General features: G+C 38.5%; 1 protein-coding gene across 6 annotated transcripts in view; it reads right to left on the bottom strand.

Moving 5' to 3' along the window:
* The window catches only part of SORCS2 (sortilin related VPS10 domain containing receptor 2), a 559,071-nt gene that overhangs the window by 38,472 nt on the left and 494,453 nt on the right, over positions 1-26,146 (bottom strand). For all 6 annotated transcript variants that reach the window (XM_065659847.1, XM_065659840.1, XM_065659855.1 and 3 more), the window contains exons 13-18: positions 22,595-22,686; positions 21,062-21,169; positions 5,697-5,817; positions 4,194-4,327; positions 3,429-3,557; positions 1,885-2,056 (exon numbers count right to left, since the gene is read on the bottom strand). In XM_065659847.1, coding sequence (XP_065515919.1) covers positions 1,885-2,056; positions 3,429-3,557; positions 4,194-4,327; positions 5,697-5,817; positions 21,062-21,169; positions 22,595-22,686 — 756 coding nt within the window. The remainder of the gene's footprint in view (positions 1-1,884; positions 2,057-3,428; positions 3,558-4,193; positions 4,328-5,696; positions 5,818-21,061; positions 21,170-22,594; positions 22,687-26,146) is intronic.

Below are 26,146 nucleotides of genomic sequence, written 5' to 3'. Positions count from 1 at the left end.
ATATTTCAACAGACATAAAGGAACTTAAAAGCTTCTTCACTGTATTTTTTTCCAAATAACATCTTCCTTTTGACAACAGATGACTAGAATTTAGCAAAGGAGATAATGTTATTAAAGTTTAATGCAAAAGAGATGTCTTCTTGCCAGCAACGTGCCAGTAAGTGGAATCTGTTTAGGTGTTACTAGTTTGCGAACACTTCTTGTTCACTCTTTCCTGTGCTAACAAGTACACATGCATATTCTTTCCAGGTGAGACAGAAACCAGTGTTGAAAGCCAATGGATGCAAGCTTCTTTTAGTGTTTTATTCTAACAGCTTCCCTAGTGTTGAGATGAGAGTGCCGTCTTCAAATTGCCAAGGCACTTTCTGTTTCCCTGGCCAGAAAAGACAGCAAGCAGTGGACAGATAACAAAAAAGTCACAGAGGGAAAACACAGCTAAATTTAAAAGGAACTGGGGTTTCCTCTTCCATGCAAAATAGATGATTGTAAAGACATGATTATTATTTCTAAGGTCACTTTGTAACCTGCCAAAACATACCAAAGCCAGTTTTTTTTCCTGATGTCCTGTGCCTAGTAACATGCATTCACATAAACAAGTAAATCAATTTTGTTCAGCAGAGAAAGTGATACGTTTTGGTTTATCCTAGTAGAGCTGTTTCTTAAAGTCAGTAAATGTTAATGAATTCTCTTTAGACATTGTTGTATAGATTAAATCCTAAAAAACGCTTCAGGACATTTGAGTATAAATATTATTCGTAGCCATAGGGGGCAGCAAACTGCTAGATTTCTTCTAAATCTGCCTCGCACTTCTACATACTGAGCAAAGACTTCATCAGAAAACACAGTACGGGATTCCCTTCCAGATCCCTCACTTCTGAAGATTTTTGAATAGTTTTAAATGCTTCCAGTATTGCCACAGAGATTCCTAAAAGCTTCATTAGGAAAAAAAAGTCAAACTGCCAGTCAAAATCATTAGGAGTCCAAATTGCAACCAAATGCTCTATACTTACAGTAAACATTTCCAAACAAATCCAAAAAAGAGAAGGCAGCATAACTTGCCACACAAACTGTTGGGGCACTGCAAGCACTGGGACAGAAAGCCTGTGAAGTGTTAAGCAGCCCGGTGTTCAGCACATAACCTTCTTGATTCTATTACAGAAATTAACCCCAAGTGCCCAGTTTCTATTGCACAGGTTTGCCAAAACGTGTGAACTTTGTTCAAGTTCTTGCAAATCAGTGGGGTTAGCCAGGAAGTACAACACTGCGGTAACCTGAGCACAGCATTTATAGCCTAATGCTAAAAAACAAGTGTTAGGAAATACACCCACAGCAAACAATTCTTCCAAAAGTTACTCACTGCTGTTGGTCAGGGCCTTAAGGGCATTCTCTCTCTCAATAAACAGAAGAAAAAATCCATATCTCTGGGAACACAACTAATATATAATAAACATCCTTTTGTTGTGCTCTTTGCTGATTTCTGTAAAGCTTTGCCTCATTCCTTTCTGAAAAGCAGATTCTCAAAAACACTTAAATCAGAATATTAAATGTTGTCTGCATTTCTGTTCTTCTCTGATAGAGCAGTTGAAATTTCCAGTCTAAGGAGACTTTGGTAACTTAGTTCCTTTGATTTTGCAAGAAGCTGTTGCCTTTAAGGAACAATTACTGACTCCGCTGCTGAGGAGACAAATCTGTGGACAGAATGTGGTGGTTTACTGAGCTTACTGCATTGTCTGATTCACTTGAAAACAAAGTTTCAATATTTAGAGAGCTATTCATCTTTTTCTCAAGCAGAAATTAATCTTTATTCAGCAGCAAAGCAGGGAGGAAGGAGATAAACCCTAAAAGTAGTGATGAAACTTTCATAAAGCCAATGTTCATTCCTACCTGCTCTTGTCTGACAATGAAGGTGATGTCTTCCCCAGGCTTAATGGCCAGGCTTTCTTCCCTGATGCTGATCTGAAGTCCTTTGGGAGCAATCAGTGGACACATATGCTGTGCTAAGTTCTGCTGCAGGTCTACGCCACCTTCACACACGTTAGAAATAACTTTCCTGTACCTGCAAAAACAGCACACAGTGGGCACAGTGAATCAGAGGTGAGGAGAATACCATCAGAGGCACTGAATATGATTGTGATGGCAGCTAATGAATATTCCTTGGGTTCACAAACAGACAAGATTACAGATGACGTAAACGAATGCATGATGCAAATACTTTGATAAGGGATATTGCCTTTACTGAGTGAAACCTGTTGAAGAAAGAGGTTGTGGAGCACAATAATGATTTCACTTGTATGCATTGGAAGAGTCTGCCTTTTCAAACTTAGAAACATGACTGAGCAGCCCTCCAGGAGCTAGATCATCTGCTGTCCTCTCTGCCATACCCTTTCCTAGTCTTCAGCAGTCCTCAATGCTATGGAAGTCTTGGTTCAACCTCCAAAGAATAGGAAGAAATTAGACTAAGTAGCTTCTGCATTAACCCAGACTCTCAAATCTATGCTTTTCTTAAAATGCTTAAAGCATTTATTTAACATAGCAGTATAAAAGAGTGAAAAAACTAACACTTATAAAGAAATAATAATGGAATATTGGATGTGTACAGTAATTATTTACAGATCATTTTCACTCAGGTATGTTATTCTTAAACATCCTTTAAAATTGGAGTCAGATTTCAGTCTTCTGAATTCCTATTCTGTATACCACAGCTGTCAGCCGCAACCTAAAAGGCATCATTTTCCTCGGTAAGGCAAATATACACAGAGACTGTGATTCTATTGCCAGATTTGACATTTCATCGTTTGGTTCTCATCTCCACAACCGACTGAGATGATGTTATGATAAGCCAGAATAGATGCCAGCTGCAAGTTATTCTCAGCACAAACGTCAGACTACATTGTACTGTATATTCTATGCTGTATTGTTTACAGTTACTGAAGCTTTCCTTTGATTCTGAGTGGCCCATATGGCCAGGAAAAGAATCTGTTCTCCACAGAAGTCCTTACCCCTATAGAAGTGAAGTGGGATGTTCTGTGAGATGATACTGGCTCCTTAGAGTACTTAATTGAATTCAAACTGAAAATTGGTTTGAACCTAAGCAACATGCTAAAAGAAAAGGCTCTGAATGGACATTCCTAACAATGGCTACAACACATCACAAAAAATTACAGAAAAAAAAAATAAGACAGCTCCCCCTTTTCTCAAATGGATTAGTTTTTGAACTGCTGTGAACATGTAAAGTATTATTTCTCTTTCGTTAGTTTGCAGGTGGCTTCTGCACGTGTTCTAAATCAGAGTCAGAATTTCCACATTTCCCGGTTTTTCCAGTCTGCCTTATTTACGTTTCCTTCAAACTACTTTTGTGGCCCTTGGTTGGAATCTTCTCTTCCTCTCTGGAAGGCTCTGCAAGCCAGTAAAATGCAAAATCAGCTTACCCAGTGCTGCTGGTGTATGCTTGCCCCAGCACACAGTCTTCAGGAGGTGCTTCTGGGTTAAACCAAAAGTCAGCAAAACATTTGCTGGACTCTGACTTCAGAGGTGTGGAGCGCTCAAACCCATAATCACTGAAAAACATCAACACCAAGAGTGTTACTTCAACGCCACTTCATTCAACAGTCTCACTTGGGGTGGATAAGACTACCTTTTTAAGAGTAAAACTTTTTATTTTTGTATTATTCTACCAGCTGAACATGCAAGTTGGAGAAGCCAGTTCTGTTCTAAGTCTAATGTCAACAGGACTTGCGTACGCTTGGAGAAAAATTGGTTGCAATTACTTTGTCAGTTCTGCAAAATTAACTCTTTTGGTAGCCTAGATTTTTAACAGGTTTTCTTTACCACTCAGACCAATATATTTATTCTGGGTTGTGTTTGGGGATTTATTTTTAATTTTGTCTTTGCTTTATCTGCAAATAGAAAGGGTTTGCTTGCCTTACAAATCAATCTAATAGTCATTTTTCAAGTCTTGATCAATAGAGAAAAACATCAGGATTTGTTCAGTCAGGTACAACTAATACTTAAAACATGTCAGTGTTTTTAAACAAAGGCAAATTCAAAACCAACGTGCTATTCAAAGAACGGACTGCCTATTTGTTTATACATGGGTATGTGGGGAGAGTGGCAAAAGGAAGAAAATAAATCCATCTCAAACTCTAAGTAACTATTTACTAGCAATAAATCAAAAGGTCCACAGACAGACTCACCACAGGAAATCAGAGTTCACACATTCACAAACTTTGGACGTGAGAGCTGATGTGAAACTTCTCCCTTTAATGCACCATGACGTAATCTTCCTCTTTCGAAAGCTCCTCTGCTGGCCCATGATGCAACGATCACCCTGAACATCAAAGCACCGGACTTATTGCACACTGTAACCTACATCACACAAACGTGACCTTATATTGTTCTGAGAAAGTCTGGTCTTGCTACCAAGACTATAAACTTGTGTAAACTCTCTCATATTCAAATGTACAGGTATAGAAAGCTCTCTTATCCATGGCTGTACAGTAACGAGCCATTACACAGTCGTAAAATACACTATATTTCAGAGCACAAATCCAAAGATGTTCCTGAAAATTCAAGTTCAATTCAACACCATGTTTCACGTGTGCACAACCTAGGCACAACTCTACAACTGGCCACTTAAAAATACAATGTAGATGCAGATGGCTGAAGTTCTAACTAAATCACTATGTCTCGTGTCAGCAGTCAACAAGCACTAACTATGTGGACACAGGTAGAATGAAGACTATCTGCATACACTCCACTGGTAACCAGGCAGCTGCAAGTACTCTGTCAAAGTCATTTTAGTAGTTTCTAATTTCTGAAGGACAATTCAATGCCAATACCCCAAGATACTGTTACTCTTTAGGCTCAGATCTGCATAACATTCCTTGTAAATACACAGCATTCCCAAACAAGTAGTGTAAAATTAGGCATGAGAACTAGCAAATGAAAGCTGGAGAAGCACAGTCATAAGCCAAAAAACCCAACCCTGCAGAGAGATTGAGAACAAATGTACTGGAAGAAGCAAAACATAATTAGAATTATGATTAATATATTATGAATTATATAACATATTTCATTTAATGAAAAAAGAAAGGAAAAAAAAAAAAGAAGGCCAAAACCCAAACCAAACCAAAAACCAAACCCCATTTAGTCAATACATCATATAGAGAATGTGGCTTCCCAAAATTGCATTTGGCCAGAACACCAGGATTAGCACAGCCTTAATGCATTACTGCAGAAATGGTATTGCCCAAAACAACTGGACTCCATTACCTGACTGGTCCACTGATAACTTAAATTACTTCTGGAATGGACTTTACTCATGGCAATTTATGTATGAGGACAGTATGTGGTACAAAAGTTGGCAGAACACACAAATGCATGTTGAAATTGCTTCAATCAATATTACACACTTAGTTTACGGTATATGCTTCTCAACCCAGCAGGACCACCTATTATTATGGCAAACCACCAGATACACTTCTGTCTTTCCCAGGACACAGATCACACAACTGAAGGGAACATAAAATCCTCTCCCATTTTAAACTCTTGTAAAATCAGCAAATACCAACATATGGAGATCAAAGCTGGGGATGTAGCATCCAAATGCTATTTGAAAACATTTTCCTAGCACACAGTTCTACATGAATACAAAAGCTATGGAAAAATTGTGGCAGTTAACATAAGGCCGTGAATACCTGTAGATTTGTGAGCTCCCAAGACTCATAATCATCATCAGTGCACTCCCTGGGGAAGGATGGTCTGAAGTCCACCTTTACCAGTTCCCAGTCTGAACGGTAGCTTATATGTCCAAAGACTCTGAACAGAAAGATCAAAAGTAAAAATCTTACTGCAAATAAATACCATACATCCGAGATTCAAATTTTCAGTTCTATCTTTTCCTCTCTACACTCATGGCTCCCTACTTAAAACTCCCTCGTATTTTTTTCTTCCACTTTCATTCCTCTTCATATACAAAGTCTTAGTTAGCAAACACTTACTAATTGTCCACAAAACTTTACAATGAAAAAAACGATAGGTCATAGATTTGGTTTGGTTTTGTTTTGTTGTATTTTTTTTTCCCCCCAGCAAAATTATCCAGTAATTTAGTTGGAAAAATACTACCATTTCTAATTTGGAGCCCAACGTTTTTGTCTATTATATTGTAACATGGAATATACGGAATGCTCAAGTTTTGACAGGGAGATCAGATCAGGAAGCAGAATCAAGGATCACTGGATTCAGTTTTCAGCTCTGTCATTCTGTGTGACTATAGTGGAACTTCTTCAGTTATTTGGGTGTTGGTTTTTTTTGTTTGTGGAGGTTTGGTTTTGTTTTGTTTTTAGCTTCTACAGATTTCAGATGGCAATCTGCTATTGTCTAAACTCACAGTGGTATAATGAAATTGTATTAATTTCTAAGGAATACACTGCATTTACACATTGTTCTGAGGAACTCTTGAGTCTCCTCCTCATTTCAGCTAGTTCTATGTATTAAAAAACAGTCACAAACTGTACATTTCTTTGAGGGAAGGAGGGGAAAAAAGAAAGGAAATCTCATTGCTTTAAAAACCAAACTGCACTTTCAAAGCAGCCAAAAATTTTCGAAGACAGAATATTTCTTTCCAAAATGAAACAGTTAAGTATGACATCCAGCAACAAATTAGAAAGGATAAAGACTCTATTTGGGCAAAAGTCAAATGTATTTGTGGTTTGTATCAGGCTTATGTGATACGATTTACTTGCCAAAAAATTTAAGCTTGATTCTGAAGCCAACAATTTCTGTGCAGTTCATACTGCACAGAGTTCATATTTCAAGATTTAGTAGCATTCTCTAAACTAATTCATTCCTTTTGTTTTGCCCTCAGTTTTGTTCAAATCCAGACAAAGCAGGAATGGTACAGTTTTGTTAAAAGCATTCTGCTGTGCACAGTCTTTTCTCTTGTCCTGAATACCAGGTTCAAAGTGGAACTAGGGTACATCAGAACTTAGGAAATAGTGGATTCTCTGCAGCACAGAGGCAACGTCATCATACTAAGCATCCTTCCTGGTAGATGGGTGTAGAGCTCTGAAGTCTAATAAACAGGCTGAAAAATAGTTGTAGAGACTAAAGATGTAATTTCCCCATTTTCTTTCTCCTGTCCTTGCTTCTCAGTTATAGCACAGAGATGTAAATATCTACAGATTATCGTCCACACTGCTCACATTGTAGTGACTGAACAATCCATGCTCACAAGAAACTTCACCATCAGAAGCACACTTAACTAAACAGAAACCTGCATTTAGTTTGCATGTCTTCCTCTTTTCTTGTAAGGCTCTGAGATTAAAGGACTTGAAGCATCTACTTTTCTTCTAAATGTGCCCATGCCTTAGAAGCAGAAACAATACACAAAAATTAAACAATGTGGCTGTATGTGCACATAGGTGTGTGGTCCCACTTCTCTCACTGAGACCTACAGGTTTGGTTCCCTTTTTCTGGTTCAGCCGGATGCCGAGAGCTGCTGTCACCATATAATCTTAATCACTTGTAGTTACATATTCAATAAAGTGACTACGTAGGTGGTCTCATGCTTTTTCCACAATGCCTGCTTCAATATGACTTGCTTTGCTGACAGGCATGAAGTGTCTTTTGTATGCTAAATACCTGAATTTTTTTCTTTTACCATATTTTTTCTTCCATACAAGGTATTAAAATAAGGCAGACTTTGTTATGTGCTTATACAGCTACCCACCTTAAGAATCATTCTTTAGACACCACAAACCTTTACAAACTGGCTACATTTCATTAACTCATTTATCAATAAATACATTCAAGTGCAAGGAGCCAAGTCCTGTCAAATCTTCACTCCTGCCTCAAAAAGTTATTTTTTTTTATGAATAAATTACATTTTCTTCATTTGTGTTAGTTATTTCAGGCAGATTAGTCAGAAAAGGAGAGGAAAGGAGATGGATGTTTGAGTTCAATACAGAACAGAATAATCACTGAACTATTGATAATTATCTTTGAGACCTCACAGAGGGTGATTCCAGATGAGTATGGAAAGGGAAACATTTCACATATATATACATATATATACACACGTGCGTGCACACATATATATATGGAGGGAGCACAAACACATATATGTGTGCGTGTATATAACCATACATACAAACCAGCAAAACAGAGCCCAGGGAGTTAAAGAATTAATTTTGGTATCCACAAAGATACCAAACAAATTGTTAAGCTACCCACTTATAAGCACCTCAGAGATAATTAAAATGATAACAGCCACCATGGATTTGTCAAAACCAAATCATGTCAAACTAATGTAATTTACTTCTTTTACAGGGTAACTGGCTTAGTGGATAGAGAAAATGTAGCATATTTTGACCTTTGTTAAAACTGTAATACAGTTCTAGCTGACATTGTTGCAAGATAAAAAAGAAAGCATCAGTGCAGATAAAATCATTGTACTGAGGAATAGGAGTACATACAGAATTAGAAGAATCCATTTTCAAAAAGCAGTCATCAAACACAGAAATATTTTGAGGTAAGTATCACACAGATATGATAGGTCCACAGGCAATATTTTTATTAACACCCATGTGGTCAAATAACAAACACCTAAAATTTGGGAGATATATATGCATGTTATATGCATATTTACACACCCACTAAAAATGAATTTGAAGAGGGGCAAGGATGACTCATAAGCTGCTTACAGAATATAACTAATGAAGAAAGTTTGAAAGAAGTGGATTTTTCTCTGGAAAAGCTAAAGATGAGAAGTACGATAAAACGTCTTCAGAGGGTCTTGTTATAGGTTGAAGAGTTGTCTTCAAAGAGACCTGGAAGAAGGGCAAAACCCAGGAAGGACAAAAAGCAATAAACTTAAAAAGTTACAGTTGCACAATTCTCTAATTCCTTCTCCTCAGCACTGGTGAGGTCACACTTGAGTGCTGTGTCCAGGTCTGGGCTCCTCAGTACGAGAGACATGGACAGACAGGAAGGAGTCCAACGAAAAGAGCCATGAAGGTGATGAAGGGGCTGGAGCACCTCTCCTATGATGAAAAGCTGAGAGAGCTGGGGCTGAGAAGCAACAGGAATAAACTGAAACATGGGAGGTTCCCTCTGAACATCAGGAAAACATGTTTTTACTGTGAGGGTGACTGAGCACTGGCACAGGCTGCCCAGAGAGGTTGTGGAGTCTCCAACCTTGGAGATAATCAAAAGCCATCTGGAAAAGGTCCTAAGTGGCTGGGTCTTGGTGGCTCTGCTTGAGAAGGGGGGTGGTTAGAAAAGGCCACAGAATTACAGAATCAGCTAGGTTGGAAAAGACCTTTAAGATCATCAAGTCCAACTGTTACCCCAGGACTGCCAAGTCCACCACTAAGCCATGTCACAGCCTGTTCTAATGCCTGACTACCCTTTCAGAGAAGAAACTTTTCCTAACATCCAATCTAAACCTCCCCTGGTGCAGGTTGAGGCTGTTTCCTCTTGTCCTATCACTTGTTACTTGAGAGATCAGCCAACTCCTTGCTCCATCCTCATTTCAGTTAGCTGTAGAGAGCAATATGGTCCTGCCTGAGTCTTCTCTTCTCCAGACTAAAGAACCTCAGTTCCAGCAACTCAGTATCTCTTTTGTAGTGAGGGGCCCCAAACTGAACACAGTATTTGAGGTGTGGCCTCACCAGTGCCAAGTACAGGGGGATTATTACTTCCCTAGTCCTGCTGGCTGCAGTAACGACCTCCAGAGAACCCTTCTAACCTCAACCATTTTGTGATTCTGTGATGGTAATGATACAAGATATTGAGGTTGTTTATTCTCCCTGGCTAGAGCAAGAAATTAATGAAAAAACAGGATTAAAGCCAGATTTTTGAGATTATATTGCCCAGTCCAACATCCTATATAAAGTTTCAAAGTGTATATAAATTGCTCTAGAGATTATGCAAATTCTCCTAAAGTAATACAGAAGCTACATACGAACTTTATGTGCATACAGCAAAAGCACTACTTCAGTGGGTGAACTATAAGCCTCTCTGTAGATTTTTAGTGAGACAGAAATAACTTTTCTCGTTCTTGCTCCAGCCTCTTTCAAAAAAAAAAAAAAAAAAATTAAAAAAATTACTCATTTCCATTAGGCCTGTTTTTAGTCTACAGACTGAAAACCATGTTCTGACAGAGCACAGTAACTGCACTACTGATTCCATCATTCTTTGCCTTAAAGTAACAATCCTGAGATTCAAGGAAGTGTACCAGCACTGCCACAAACCCCATGAAAAATGCAGTCATACAGATTTGTAATTCCCAGGGTAAATTTCCTAAGTAATCTAGTTTAGCAAACTGTTTGACAAAAAAGACTTAATGATTATTAATGCTGTTGCTGCAGTAACACGAAAGGGTTTTGCACATGCACCAGAAAGGCCCATTTAAATGTATTGCCAAATCTTATTACAACAAAAAAGAAGTGTTTTTCCAAAGTAAAAAAAAGATATGCATGTATTAAGTAGGAGTCAACGGATTAGACAAAAATATGAGCTGCAATAAAGCAATGCATAACAGTAATCACAATCTAATTGCTCAGGTGCAAAATATATATGTCCAATAAAATCATATGAATGGAAAAAACTGGAACGGTGCAGCAAGTGTAACTGATGATTAGAAGTTAAATATCGAGATGATAGTAACTCATAAGCTACTAAACCCCTCCTCTGATTAATTATATTTCATTAGAAAGATATCAAATAAATTCTGTTGAAACTATGAAAGATGACACTGTGATAAATAATTTTTGAAAGAAATTCCAATTACCTTGGAAATTAATTTAGTTTTATTTGCAAGAATTTGTGATCCATAATTTTAACTTCAGTGTTTCAGTTGCCAAACCAACTTTGTACATCTGTTCCTAGTTCATTTATGAGGACATAATTTTTTAATCTGACTGCATCAATTGACAGATTAAGACAGTTACACGTAGTTTTTAAGCTAACTCATTTAAACTATTTGCTGGAAGATTGCTAGTTATTTCTGTTCCTGATAAAGCTCATAATCAGGGGGAGCTAATTTAACAGAAATTATATGCGATGATAATCTTTTCCACTAAATTCTCACTTCTATTCAATAAAAAAGTGCATTATTCAATAGCTGTTCCTAGTTCAGATGCACAGTAGTAGCTGTGTCATCTGCTGCATGTATCATTTGCAAACAACCTGACTGCAGCTATGCTGTTGCTGATGCTGCAGGCTCCCAGAGACTTACCAGGTAAATAGTCAGCTTCCATGACCTCATTCAGGAGAAATGATTTTGACAACACACTGCTCACTTCAGATGTCACAGCCATAACTTTTTATAACCTCTGCACTTGCCTTCCTCTGTTGCTTTTCTGCTGTGTTCTTCAGGACTTTGTTCATAGGTTTTCACAGCATCAAAACATTCTTTGCCATAGTAGATAGATTTGAACTACAGTGTTCCATATCATGTATCTCAACCCATATAAATTAAGATACACCTTGAGCTGTAGCATTATGTTGCTTTACCTCTGAGCCATTAGCTATATTATCTCTGGACAAACAGAATGGCTTTAAGCAGCCTCAGAGAAGCACAGCTGAACCTGCAACAGTTTTGCTTTACTGATGAGTATCTGAGAACAAAGATCGTGGAGTGACAGGGGTGATCCTGCTGTACTATCCCACCAAGGTCACAAAGTCAGCATATGTGCAATTTATTGATGTTTAATGCAGCACCTTAAATTGTCCACGTTTTGCAGTTGTACTGAAGACTAGTGATGACAACTGCGTGATGCACAGCTACTTCTGTTTGAAATCAGATGACTCTCATTCTAGACACACTGCTTTAATCTCCCAAGTGCTGTGTTGGCTTTTGCTCTCCTCTATATGACTTTGTCAACAACCATGATGTTTGAAACAGCATGCTGACTGCTTTATTGACACTCTGCTAACTTGATGTGTTAATTCGGGGTGGAACAGGACCTCTAGTTTTCTGGGAGAGCCTTTGCATGTATAAAACTACTGACTATAAGAGACAGGGTTTGAATTAGAGTCAGTTGAGGACAGCACATACAAGTGTAAGGGCAATCTCAATGGCTCTGTGTTAGATAACATCTCTAAATTGCTCTGGGCAGCACATAAGCAAAGATGTCCAAGTATTCAAGGCCAGGTTGGACAGAGCCTTGGGTGACATGCTCTAGGATGAGGCGTCCCTGCCCATGGCAGGGGGGTTGGAACTAGATGATCTTAAGGTCCTTTCCAACCCTAAGTATTCTATGATTCTATATTCAAAAAGGCAGGTTCATTGAATTCTTTATGGAACTAAACCTCAACATTCAACAGTGAGTATGTGACCTAGCTAGGAAAGGAAACCAGACTCCCAGAGATACTAGTTAATTATTTTAACAGCTCTCCATCTATCTCTGGGAAAGTATTTGTTTAAATGGAAGTAGTCACAGAGCTATGATAAAAAGTGGTATTTAGATCTTGCTCCCCATATAAGTCTTGCTTTCCTGTAGTAAATCATATTATTACGAAATATAATTGTCAGTGGACTTAATGTATTGTTAATTTTTTTTTTAACTGTCACACCTCCCTGATAATTTTTATAACAGAGCTGCAATTGCACATTAAATATTGAATCTACCTTATAGTTCACTAGATATCAGAGGCCATTTACATAAAACCAGTGGCAACATTCTTAGTTGCCTTTTACTTTAGTGTATTAGAAGTTTCTTTCCAATTTATGGTGAACTCAAAGATCCAAGTCCTTTGCTTCACTTAGACCTTCACACAAACTATGACAATATAGTTGAAAAAGCAAATGTCACAATCTTTTTCTTTTGCCTCTTGGAGTTCGTATTATTGCAGTGCCTTTGAACATACAGCAAGACATATGACCTCCCCATGCCAAAATCTGTAAAGAAATTACCAAACTGAAGGAGTAAAGTGATGAGGCTGTGGCATGGAAGGACGCACTCTATCTTTAGGGTAATCACTGCCAGCAGGTAGTTTTGTCCTTAACTCACAGAGGCAATAACATTAGTAATGACAGAATTTCCAAGGGGGTATGGGTTGGAAGAGCAGGCTAGCCATGACTATGTCCTACAGTGCTATTTAAAGTTTACCATTTTCAAAAAGAAAATGACAGATTAATCTTTATAGCCATGCTTTCCTTCTAACAGTTGTCTTTGCTTCCTTTACACCATTGTAAAATCAGTAACGACTAGAAAAGTCAAAGTTTTCATACTAGTAAAATGGATGAAAGTAACATAAGATCCAAGCTGCAATCTGTTATACATCAAGATTATCATTCAGCATATTTTTCTAATTCCCCAAAAGAATGTAACAGAGGTCACATTTTCAGTGGCCTTCCTAAATTGAAACTCCAGAAATGATGAATGCTTCCATGTGCAAAAGTGGACACCTGCCTGCATAAAGCAACTGCACATGAAAAGCGCTTGTGTACACAACAGGTCATGTGCAAATACGCCGAGACGCTTATGATTTAAGTGCCTTACACTACAAACACATGCATATACTCAATACACTAAAGAGAAGACTAGGTTTGTTAGGTTTTTATTTTGTTTTAATTTTTTTTTTTTTTTGGTTGCCAAAGTGAAAAATAGGGGGAGGAAACAATTTAGTTGAAACTGAACCAAAATACGTTTTTTTATTGTTTTGTACCGCTCCACCCCCAATAATAATTGCCATTCATTCTTTTATGCCCAAACATCTTGTTTTCAGCTCTTTTTCAGAGGAAAAAACGGAAATAAATACTTAAGTTCTTGGAAGTGCAACATTTTTTTTCCATCTATTTGGTAAATTCCTATCCAAGAACAAAGTTTTAACATGCAAGCTGTCAGGAAAAAATTGCAGATTTAATGCCTAGCCTGATGCCTTATGGAGAAGTAAATACAAATTGGGCAGTGAACAAAATAGATTAAAGAGAAACATATGGCATTGTAGAGGATAGCTTTGCTTCGTTCAGCTCTCTGATGTCATCGTACTTCAAATCAAGTTAATTTGGGATAATAGCAAAATGTTACAGTTACTTCCTTAGCTAATACTTCCCTCCCAACCCCAACTCACATATTTAAAAATCAGGTCTCTTTTGTCACAGGTAGGAAAATTTTCATTCAGATTTCACCTGACAAAGCCAGAATAAATAGCCTGTGCTCACTTAAATGGTAGCTCCTTCATTTTGAGAGGAATATAGCAAATATAGCAAAATGGAGTTCAAGACCCCACCCAAAGCTAAGTAAAGCATTTAAAATATTTTAGTGTTGGTTCAAGTTTCTAATGTCTACCTCATTGTCACCATTTATTAGAACTAGAATCTAAAATGGAACTGTCTCCCTGAAAGCAAATTTAGAGCATCACAGCTGCAGGCACCCAGCGGCAGGGGCTCAAAATGACACAAAAAACTCCATCTGAATGAAAAAGTCAAGTGTCACCCTTTTTCTGTCCTTCTCCTTTAAGGAGGGACAAAGTGATAATAGATTCTTAAAGGACATGGATTCCTAACCTTTCAGTTCCTCATATTCAAATATATTTCCAGGTCTGCCCTAAATATGGCCCTTAGCAAGACAATGAAAGCACCATGTTCCCATGCTTCTCAGTATGTTTTGAAAACTATGGAAAGAAATGAAATAAACAATGCTTTACCCTCTGAACTTCTGAGCAGAGGAAGAGACAGGGCCAGTCCCATGGTCTTGGCTCTGAGATCACAGGTTGGCATTGACTTGCTCTGCTAACATCTGTGTCCACAGAGATTACCTAGCAAAGCCACAGTTCTGGATTTCCGAAGGGCCAACTTTGGCCTCTTCAGTCAACTGCTAAGGGAAGTCTCATGGGAAAGTGTACTAGGCGGTAAAGGGGCTCAAGATAGTTGGTTAGCATTCAAGGACCGCTTCTTCCAAGCTCAGGATCGGAGCGTCCCAATAAGTAGGAAGTCAAGTAAGGGATCTAGGAGACCGGCGTGGTTAAACAAGGAGCTGCTGGGCAAACTCAAGTGGAAAAGGAGAATCTATGGATTATGGAAGGAGGGGCTGGCCGCTTGGGAGGAATATAGGACAGTTGTTAGAGGATGTAGGGAGGCAATTAGGACAGCTAAGGCCTCCTTGGAACTCAATCTTGCTAGTCGGGTTAAAGACAATAGAAAGGGCTTCTTCAAATACATAGCAAATAAAACTAACACAAGAGGCAATATAGGCCCACTGCTGAACGAAGTGGGTACCCTGGAGACAGAGGATATAAAGAAGGCAGAGGTGCTGAATGCCTTCTTTGCCTCTGTCTTTACTCCTGCAGACTCTCCCCGAGGGCCCCGGATTTCTATAGCCCCAGAAGGAGTCAGGACAAAGGAGGAGTTTGCTTTGGTAGATGAGGATTGGGTTAGGGATCAGCTATGCAATCTGGACATCTGTAAATCGATGGGTCCGGATGGAATGCACCCACGGGTGCTGAGGGAGCTGGCGGAGGTCATTGCTAGGCCACTTTCCATCATCTTTGGAAAGTCGTGGGAAACGGGCGAGGTGCCTGAGGATTGGCGGATGGCAAAGGTCACACCAATCTATAAGAAGGGCAAGAAGGAGGACCCGGGTAATTATAGACCGGTCAGCCTTACCTCCATCCCTGGAAAGGTGATGGAACAACTTATTCTTGACTCCATCACTAGGCATATCAAGGATGAGGGGGTCATTAAGAACAGCCAACATGGTTTTATGAGGGGGAAGTCATGTATGACCAACCTTATAGCCTTCTATGAGGAAGTGACTAGGTGGAGGGATGATGGTAGAGCGGTAGATGTAGTTTTTCTTGATTTCAGTAAGGCATTTGATACTGTCTCCCACAGCATCCTCATAGATAAGCTAAGGAAGTGTGGGCTTGACGATCAAGTAGTGAGGTGGATCGAGAACTGGTTGAAAGGAAGAAGGCAGAGAGTTGTGGTCAATGGCGCAGAATCTAGCTGGAGGTCTGTGACTAGTGGAGTTCCTCAGGGGTCGGTGCTGGGACCGGTGCTGTTTAATATTTTCATCAATGACCTGGATGAGGGAACTGAGTGCACCCTCAGCAAGTTTGCTGATGACACAAAACTGGGAGGAGTGGCTGACACACCAGAGGACTGTGCTGCCATTCAGCGAGACCTGGACAGGCTGGAGAGTTGGGCGGGGAGAAACTTGATGAAATTTAACAAGGGCAAGTGTAGAGTCTTGCATCTGGGGAAGAACAACCCCATGTACCAGTACAGGTTGGGGGTTGACCTGCTGGAAAGTAGTGAAGGGGAAAGGGACCTGGGGGTCCTGGTGGATAGGAGGATGACCATGAGCCAGCAATGTGCTCTTGTGGCCAAGAAGGCAAATGGCATCTTAGGGTGCATTAGAAAGGGAGTGGTTAGTAGGTCAAGAGAGGTTCTCCTCCCCCTCTACTCAGCCTTGGTGAGGCCGCATCTGGAATATTGTGTCCAGTTCTGGGCCCCTCTGTTCAAGAAGGACAGGGAATTGCTTGAAGGAGTCCAGCGCAGAGCCACAAAGATGATTAAGGGAGTGGAACATCTCCCTTATGAGGAGAGGCTGAGGGAGCTGGGTCTCTTTAGCTTGGAGAAGAGGAGACTGAGGGGTGACCTCATCAATGTTTACAAATATGTAAAGGGTAGGTGTCAGGATGATGGAGCTAGGCTTTTTTCAGTGATATCCAGTGATAGGACAAGGGGCAATGGGTGTAAACTGGAGCATAGGAAGTTCCACGTTAACATCAGGAAGAACTTCTTTACTGTAAGAGTGACAGAGCACTGGAACAGGTTGCCCAGGGGGGTTGTGGAGTCTCCTACACTGGAGATATTCAAGGCCCGCCTGGACAAGTTCCTGTGTGATGTACTGTAGGTTACCCTGCTCTTGCAGGGGGGTTGGACTAGATGATCTTTTTAGGTCCCTTCCAACCCTTGGGATTCTGTGATTCTGTGATTCTGTAAAGGCATTATACTTGCCACTAAACAGACATCTGTACATCTGGATTAGCAGGTATGTAGATTAGACTGAAGTAGAGTAACTGGTTTGCTTTTTCAATGCTTTCATCACCATTCTCTTTCTGTTTTTCTATAAGTTTTCTCTATCTATTTCCAAACAGGTATGTTCCTCATTATGCAGAGTAGAACAATCATTTCATAACTGAGCAATGCTTCTCAAACAAGAGATTAACTACCTGCAAACAAAACCTAGAATTTGCCTTGGGAAATCAGATACTCTTTTACATAGTGAGGCTTTATCTACCATCTATCCACACTTCTTAAGGGTTGCAGTATGAAATAGATCAAAGTGAAGAATTCACAACACTGAGAAGTACCTCCACCTAATAAGATTACTCAAACAGGAAAGGTAGTGTGCTGCCACATGTGGCACTACAATAAGCCCCACAAATACACGTAATGTTGACTTTTACTGATGTTGTTAAAGGTGAGGTTGACATTCCTAGCAGAATTTACAACTGCAAAAATCCATATGGTTCTCCCTAACACTTGTTAATATCATATCCACCTGTTTTGAGTAAGTTTAAGACTATTTCCTTGCTTCCACTATCACCTAGGAATGCAACAGGAACAACAGACTTTCAAGACAGCAAAATGCACATGCAGGAGTTCTGCAGTTCAGAGATGTCATAAAGTTCCCAGCAGCATCTTACGTTGTTACTCTAAGAGAACTTAGAAAAAGAATCCCTCTGGAAAAAAATAAAATTACCAATAAGGAAGATTTTGATTCTACTTGACATAAAGAAAAGCAGTCCTTTTTCACAACCTCTTACTGGCCTTTTAAAAGGGGCCATGGCCTGAGGTACCGTGGTTATCGTGCCTACTGGGTTTACACTGCAATCTAAATAACCCAGTTTGGGAAACACTCTGAGAAGCTGAAATGTGATTTAGAAGTCATTGTAACAGGTTTGAAACTTTCATTATATGAACTACTTCCTCTGAAGAGGAACATCAATATTTCAGACACAGAAAAATTCCTCCTTTTTCCACCGAGTTAGGCCATTACTCAATACAGCATTATTAAGTAGTTTTTCTCAAACATAACATATTGTTAAGTATAACACTAGCTTGCAGTAACTTTCATTTGTAAAGAATTTAGAGAAAACAAAGCCTGTTAGACCATAAAATATACATGAATATACATATGAATAATATGGGCAAATATATATGAATTGATGAATGTATATCAGTTGAGAAAATTTCTTAGCAAAACTTACTCATTTAGCAATAAATGGTGGATTTGAGCTCTTCATTTAGAAATGTACTTTTACACAGCTTGTGTTTCCTAAACTTTATGAATACTTTATTGCTTATCTTTTTTAAAACTCTTAACTAGGTCTATTTAGAAATTGATTTTCACACAGAATGAGTTTCTTAAAGTTTTGAGTACTTTACCACTTAAAACTCCTAAAAGTCTTAACTAGGCCTATTGCAGAGCACAACAGAATAAAATATATTTTCCTTGGCATTTGAGTGTACATATATTGAATACTGCAGGGGATTTGGATGAATGATTTAGATTAATGCTGACTGGCAGATGACAACCCAGTTTTATGAGAACTTCTGACAAGTCAACATTTGTTTTATTCCGTTCTGGAGAAAATACAAAACTTTCTGAAATGAGGACTTGAGGAACCAGGTTCATACTCCCTTGTTTCTTCAGCAAAGCTACCAGACCACTTCATTAGGATGTTAGAACAGGAATTCAAATGGAAGTGCCTTACAAGTCAGGTCAATGTCCCAGTCACCACACGGGGAATGAGAAGTCCCTCTTACACACATTGTTACTAGGTTCCTTAACATCTTTCCAGATAACCTTTTTGTAGATTCTTTTTTTTTTTTAATACAAATTAAATACCTTGAAGGAAATTCCTAAAATGACTTCAGTGGAACCAGGATTTTACCCTATGGTCACAGCCACATTCTGTACAAGTGAAATATTCTCTTGACTCTTTTGTAAGTTTATTCTAGAAGCCTGAAATGCAATAGTCCCACAATTTTCCTGTAGACTTGGCCAGTTATTACCTTCCCACTTCAGGGTTGTGCTCTCTCTCCTAATTTATGCAGATTTTTAAGACTGGACTCTTTATTCAGAGTCCTTATTCAAGCAAACTCCATATGAAAGGGAGAAAACTAAATTCCTGTACAAGGGAGAAATGTCAGACTAGGTCTTTAGTAATGGATTTGGGGATTCCTCAGGGTGAAAGACACCATTTCCATTACAATACACAAGTTCATCTTACCATCTTCTACCCAGAAGAAATAACACTTTTTACCTAATAAAATGGAAAAGATGGCATTGTTGATTTTTTTTTTTTTTTTTAATCTCAGGAGTGTATCTGTGGATGACATTTCTGAAAAGCAGCAAATCACTGCAGATTAAGTCATGCACAGCAACTCAGAACAAGTGCGAAGTTTTGTGAGGAAATGACCTAAGCCAAACAGAATGACAAAAGGTCTTGATGTAAAGCCAGGCAGAGCGCCATTAGGCAGACAGCATCACCCTGGATGTAAAACACAATCAAAGGTGGTAGGAGAGACAACGGAGCTGACAAAATGCACCAAGGAAACAGCGCAGATTTATTCCTCTCATTATCTTTAAAGTCCGGTAGGAATGCTGCAAGTCTTTCAGGGCCAGTCTGTGATACTAAGTGTATGACATCCTCTATATTCAGTAGAACTAAATGCAAAGTAAGTTCCTACAAGGCTGTCATTGAAATGCTGTAGTCAAGAGTGCACTTAGAAACACAGAAGATACAGGATACTTTTTTTGTCAATCTAGGCTCATGTTCAAAATTTAGGTACAGTTTTACTTATTTCAGATGGATGATTTCAAAAAAGAATCATGTTTTACAAGAGTTTTTTAGCTCATTCACCTGGCTATTTAAAGACGTCTTCACAAAATCACTGCTTTTAATGATATTTAATAATTAAAAAAAAAAAACCAACCCAGAGCATATATTCATCACACCAGTATGAATTTTACCTGCCAGTAAGTACAGTTTAGGATAAGCTTTTGCTTCTTCTACATCCACTGAAATCAATGGAAATATTTCATTCAGAGGTTTAAGTTTCTCTGCATAGCATATATTATACCATCACAAACCTATACTTGAGAGAAGGAGAGCATGGTGGGATAATACTCTTCTTCTCAGTATATGTATATATGTGTATAAATAGAGGATAAATGGGACAGTAGAGAAAGAAAGAACGAGCTGATCAAATTCACCTCTGCGCAGTATACACTTGGTGCGTTGCTTTTAAGTGCCTCAGCAGGATTTCTGTTTTGCTGAGGATCCTTTACACAGCTCCAAGCTGGGTTATTTTTTTTTTTTTTTTTATTTTCCTGAGGAAAAAGCTACTGGTACATGTCAAAGGCAGCTCTATTTGTAACTCTTAGAAGACAAAGCATGTCATAAACACACTGAGCTCCAACATAAACACACTGCTCCAACATAAAGGATCGCACAAGCTGTTCTAATAGGAGCACACACAACAACCTGCACATCTCTGATTGTATCCTCCATTCCAGCTGCAGGCAACTTTTTTTGACTTCTTCCCTAACTGGACAGGAGTCTTACGCACTCAGGCACTTCTAAAATATTAGCATTTATCCTAGAGATGAAGCAAAACCTGCAGCCCACATCCAGATGTCCCTGGCCCTTTGGAAAAAAGATAGATAATCAAGGGCTTCAGTTGCAGACTTTGGCTATTTATAACTCTATTCACAGTGTTTGCCTCAGTCATTGCACAGAATAAAAACATGTAGTTGTTACCAGTGTTTGCTTACTCAAAGTACTACAATGCTAGTTACTAGAACAACAATATAGTTGTGTACACCATGAAGACAACAGGTATTTAACATATTTGAAGTCTGCCTGAGAATCTGTAGAGAAGAGAAAAAAATGGACAGCAGTGTAAGAGTCTGTGTGCCTGTAAGAAGCAAAAGCCAGTGACTCAAACACTATCTCAAACACCCGCAACTTAAAATAGGCTCCAGTGCGTAAGCAGAGAGCACCCTGAGAAAAGGAGATGAAACCAGAAACTTACGTCATGACCAGTGTCTCATCTCCAGGTTCACTAAGTAATCCATCTACAAAGACTGATGTGCTAGTAAAGTTATGTGTACTCCAAGTCTGGCCTTCATCTATGCTGAACCTGTAAAAAAGTGGAAATGGTTTGCATTTACAACTATTACTATACATAACAGAACTCATTTATTCAAACAAAAAAATCCCTTCACTACTAAAGCCAGGATTTACGATCACCAAAATACAATATGCCTAGACAGTATATCACATTAATGTGATCTTTTCTCAGAAACATACCCAGGGGCTCACATCTTTATTAGAAGGTGTGTAATAAATTTGCCACAACAGAAATTCTCAGGTGGATAAAACCTGAGGTCTGTCAACAAACTATCTTGCTACCTTGTAGGTTCAAGAAGTTAATTTATGCTTCATTCTTCCTAGTAGTCTCTGAGCTAGAGAAGTGTAAAGCAGAGGTCAGTGAAACATGAGAGGCAAAACAGCCCAGCTGCTAAAACACATGTAACTGCAGGCACCAAGATGATGGCCCTTCACAGATGCTACCATCCACTTCAAAATTTGTAGAAGATGCTGATGAATCAGCAAAACATACTGCAAATTCTCTGTGCACCCAGAATTTATGAAGCAAAGCCTCTTTCCTGCGGTACATTTCCTCCGGGTCTTTTGGATAGTTAATGATGGCTTTATTCTAGCTAACCAAGTACATAGCTTAAGTCCTAATAGTGAATAGATGATTACAAAAAATAAGTCAGAAGTGATGAAGATATCTTAGGGGTTTTATGCCAATGACGATAGTTTTGTATACCAGTACATAAGTTTACCATGTTTTGCTTCACTATCATGCAGTTTGAAACTTGATATTTTATAAAAAATGTTTTGCAGCAAATCCTTCCTACCAAACAAGCTAAGAAAGCTATTGGCTGCATTATCACTGTATGACAGGAGCTATGCATACCACAGTTAATTTACGCACAAATATCTCAATGAATCAGGCTTCCTGCATACTGTTTTACTCAGCACATAAGCACACGCAAGTCCTTTCCCCACTGGCTCCCAAAGACTACATTATACTCCTCTTGACAAAGCAACTCAAGGCTATTCTTCAAGTCTTCACTAATATGACCACTGGATGGACAGAGCTTTATTACAGTACGAATGAACTATCCTGACTGAATATCTAAGCCACATATATATCATAGGTTGAGCAGCATTGCCCTACATTGCTGGTGCAAAAAAGCAGCAGGTAACAATCATGCTGAACATGGCTTGTACTACAGAGTTCCAAGAGAGTCTTTTAAGCAAAAATACCTACACTGATGCAAGAAAAAATTATTATGATTAATGTACCTGCAGCACCATAAAGTAATCTTTAAGAAAATATCTACTTATATTTTGTTGACTTAATGAACATTAATTTAAGCTGACCCCACCTGTGTTTCATACATGACAACATTGAAATGCTCATCTTAAACTATGCACTTTGCCTGAGGTCTAGAATACACAATAGCTCTACTCTAATTGACTGTAGGATTACTTAAGTATTTTCAGAGGGATAGAGGTGTCTTTGATGGCCACAATAACTCCACCATGGTCCAGGTACAAGATGTGGTGCTCTTCTTCAAAGACCTACATATCAAACAAAAAAAAAAAAGCCAGCTAAGCAAACGTACAGAACAGCAGGAATAAAATGCATGAACAAACCAGGATTAAAGGACTTATATGTTTTATAATGTCCACACTTCAAACTGAAAAGGACATAAAAGTCAGTTTAACTCTTATGTTTCTACCAGCTGTAAAAGAATAAGGTAAGCGGGTGAATCAGAAAATGTTCAGGTTCAAATCACAGTCAGATTAAACTGTCTGAAGTGATTTTAGCCCAAGCATATATTTCACACAGTATGCATTCTGCATTCCTTCCTATTATATATCACTAAGTGACCTATCACCTTACTTTGATATGTGCCATATTCTATGTATCTTGCAGAATAAAATGCTTTGCAGTCTAATTCTAAGAAAAATAGGCAAAGTATGGCTGCCCGTGACTTTCTCACATGTTCTCCAGACTTTATGGAACTTCAAATAATTGGTGCAAGAATATTTTTTGCATTTCCAGTGTCAGTGATTTGTTTAAATTGAAACTTTATGTGATCGCACACAGAGGCTGCTCTGAGTTCTGAACCAAAATACATGTAATAATATGAAAGATTCAAATTTCCTAAATTGTTTTCAATCACTTCTGGAGGTCATCAGCAGTACTAAAAGAAGTGAACAGCTAGATATCTTCCCTTTTCTTACATGTGAAATCTGTTTTAAGACAGGGCTTACTTATGTTATTAATCTGTGAAAGTTCATTTAACATAACAGCAGGTGATAAAGTGAGAGTTACTACACACACTTATCAGTTAATAGGTGAACACATAGACTTGTACATGCTTTGACAAAGCAAAGGTAAAAACCACAAAAGTTAGCTTTCCTTTGCCTTGTGAATGAAAAAATACTAACAGTACTAAATGCTTCTTTTTTTCAGCAATACTAAATGCTGCATTTAAAAGACTGAACTGGAGCGAGGGGGAAGTATCTTACATCACATTCACAAATACTTCAAAATAGTAAGCATTTAATTTGAGCTGAGAATTCAATCTTCCTCTCATCTAATAAGAGTGTATTTTATGGGTATCCTAGGGCTTCGAGTGTCTGCTCAGTTTTTCAGTGTTGCCATTTTACAGGCAAAACCCTGATATGAAGCATTTACAGTCCTATCTACTTGTTCCACACAGCTGCATATTTCAGAAGAGAATTCAGTAAAGGACAGACATTAATTTTAGATGCACTTCAAAAGGATGAGATCAGCTGGAGTCAGATAAGCAAGTAGAGTTTTGATCCTCCTCTAAACTCTGTTTGAACTTTTGCTCAAATCAAAATGAAACAGAATATGATGGGACATGAAGTCTCCAAATGCCTCGCCATCATACTGAAGATAAAGGAAGCTGGTATTTGCATCGCTTCAGTCAAATTAGGTTTTCCCAGAAAAGCACCATGGCACTTCCTCATGCACCATTTTAGAGCCCCAGCTTTAGCACACTATAAAGCACAGCTGACACATTACAGGCGTATTAATGCCATCTTTATATCATGCTCTTCTTGCAAACATTTCAAACATTTTATACCCAAAATCTATGAAATTCCTTAGGAAAGCAACTTTTCATCTTCAGTACATTGAAAATAATTAACTATTTCATGCACAAAAGTAAACATAAATCTCTGCTTTCCAGAAACAGAACCACACCAAACAGCTTGCAAGGGATTTAGGCAGACGTGATCCCAGTGTCAGAGCTGAAGTTCAAACCCAGGAATATGAGATATGTGTTCTCACACTCAGCCACAAATTCTGATAAATGTCTCTCCCCTAACTAAAGTAAGGTAATAAATTTATTATGATCCTTACTAATAGCCAGCCACTACAGAACTACATTTTTACAACATATTTCTATGGGGTTATTTCTGTGATTTTTCAAGCATGGTATGTGCTTTGTAATCACGATGTCAACTTCTTTTCTCTCCCTCTCCTCCCTCTCCACCCTCTGCTCTAAACATTTTTTTCCTGTGTCTGTACTAATAGCTTCAGCAGCTATTTCAGGCAAGAATATCTGTTGGGAGCAATTAGGAGAATTCCACTAAATCAATGAAAACACATTTAAATGATGCTAGAGAAATACACACCACACAATTTTACTCTGAGATACAGAAGCTTTAAAAGTAACCAAAAATTCCCAAAGTCACTTGCTCCTCTCACCAAGTGACATCCAATTCTAAATTCCAATCTGGAAGCAGTTTTTCTACACAGAATTAAGCAGTTGGACCTGCCCATAGTAAGAGACTGGTACTGTAGCCTTTCCAGTTGTGTGTAAAGATGTTGCCAACCATTTCTTAAGATATCTGCAGAAAAATAAGTATGCCTGCCTAAACAAATATATTCCAAACTGCTCTGATACAAAAAGATTTGACATAGAGAAATAATATTACAACAAACAAAACACTGGACTAAAGCACCAGAGATCTAGATTCAGTTCCTAGATATAAACAGAGCTTCTGTGTAACCATATTAGCTTAATTGATCATTCTGTTGCTATATTAGCTACTCTGAGGGCAGATCACATATGAAAGGGTTTTTCTTGATGATGTTCTCCTTTTATTCAATCCATTTCTTTTGAAAGCCAGACCTTTCTCTTTCCTTTTTTACCCTATTTCAAGCACAGTGTTGCAACACATGCTGTTGAAACAGCAATGGCAACCGTAACTGTGAACAGAAATATTTTTTCTAAGAATAAATGAAACACACTCAAGGGAAGTGTGTTTCGTTAACGATAACACAAGGTCATCCTCAGCATTTGGCAAAACAGCATAAATATTTTAAAAATCAAGACTGAAAAAACAGGCCCCATAGGGATAAAGAAAAGGTTTAAAACCCGTAGGGTCTGAAATTGTCTCCAAAGGTAGCCCATTTTTCCCAGATACAACATTTATTTACCTATTTGACTCAATATTATGTTCATTAATGCATTTTATGATATTGTTTTCCTGGTGTAATAGAGAAATCTTCAAAAGAGACATCTGTCCCATGAGTGAGGCTATTTCATAGGCTACTTCTTTGCGGTTCACTTGGCATTGCTAGGTTAAAGGTTGGACTTCATTACCTTAAAATGTCTTTTCCAGCCTAAATGATTCTAAGTCCACATAGTTCATGATAATGTAAAAGTGAGATTCTCTTCTCCCATCCATACAGCAGCCAGATCACTGCTGCTGCATGGATATTTAAGCTACTTGTCAATCAGCTCCTAAACTGCTGCTATTTACAGTGCAATGTTGTACAAAACACAGGCAAAAACATTCAGTTTTTCTTAAAATGGCATGCAGTGGAGCAATGGTTCCAAAAGACACTAACAAGTGCCTCAGGCATCATGTAACAGAAGGGCAGAAGGACTGGAGCTAGCCCAAGTTGGATTATGACTACTTATAATCATGATCCTTGTTTTTACTTTTTATGTGAGCCAGCACAGGCAGTAACCACAAAACCATGGATGAGGAG

Source organism: Lathamus discolor, chromosome 1, assembly GCF_037157495.1.
Source record: "Lathamus discolor isolate bLatDis1 chromosome 1, bLatDis1.hap1, whole genome shotgun sequence".
Classification (NCBI taxonomy): Eukaryota; Metazoa; Chordata; class Aves; order Psittaciformes; family Psittacidae; genus Lathamus; species Lathamus discolor.
Note: the sequence above shows the minus strand (reverse complement) of the source record. Positions and strands in the feature narration are given on the sequence as shown.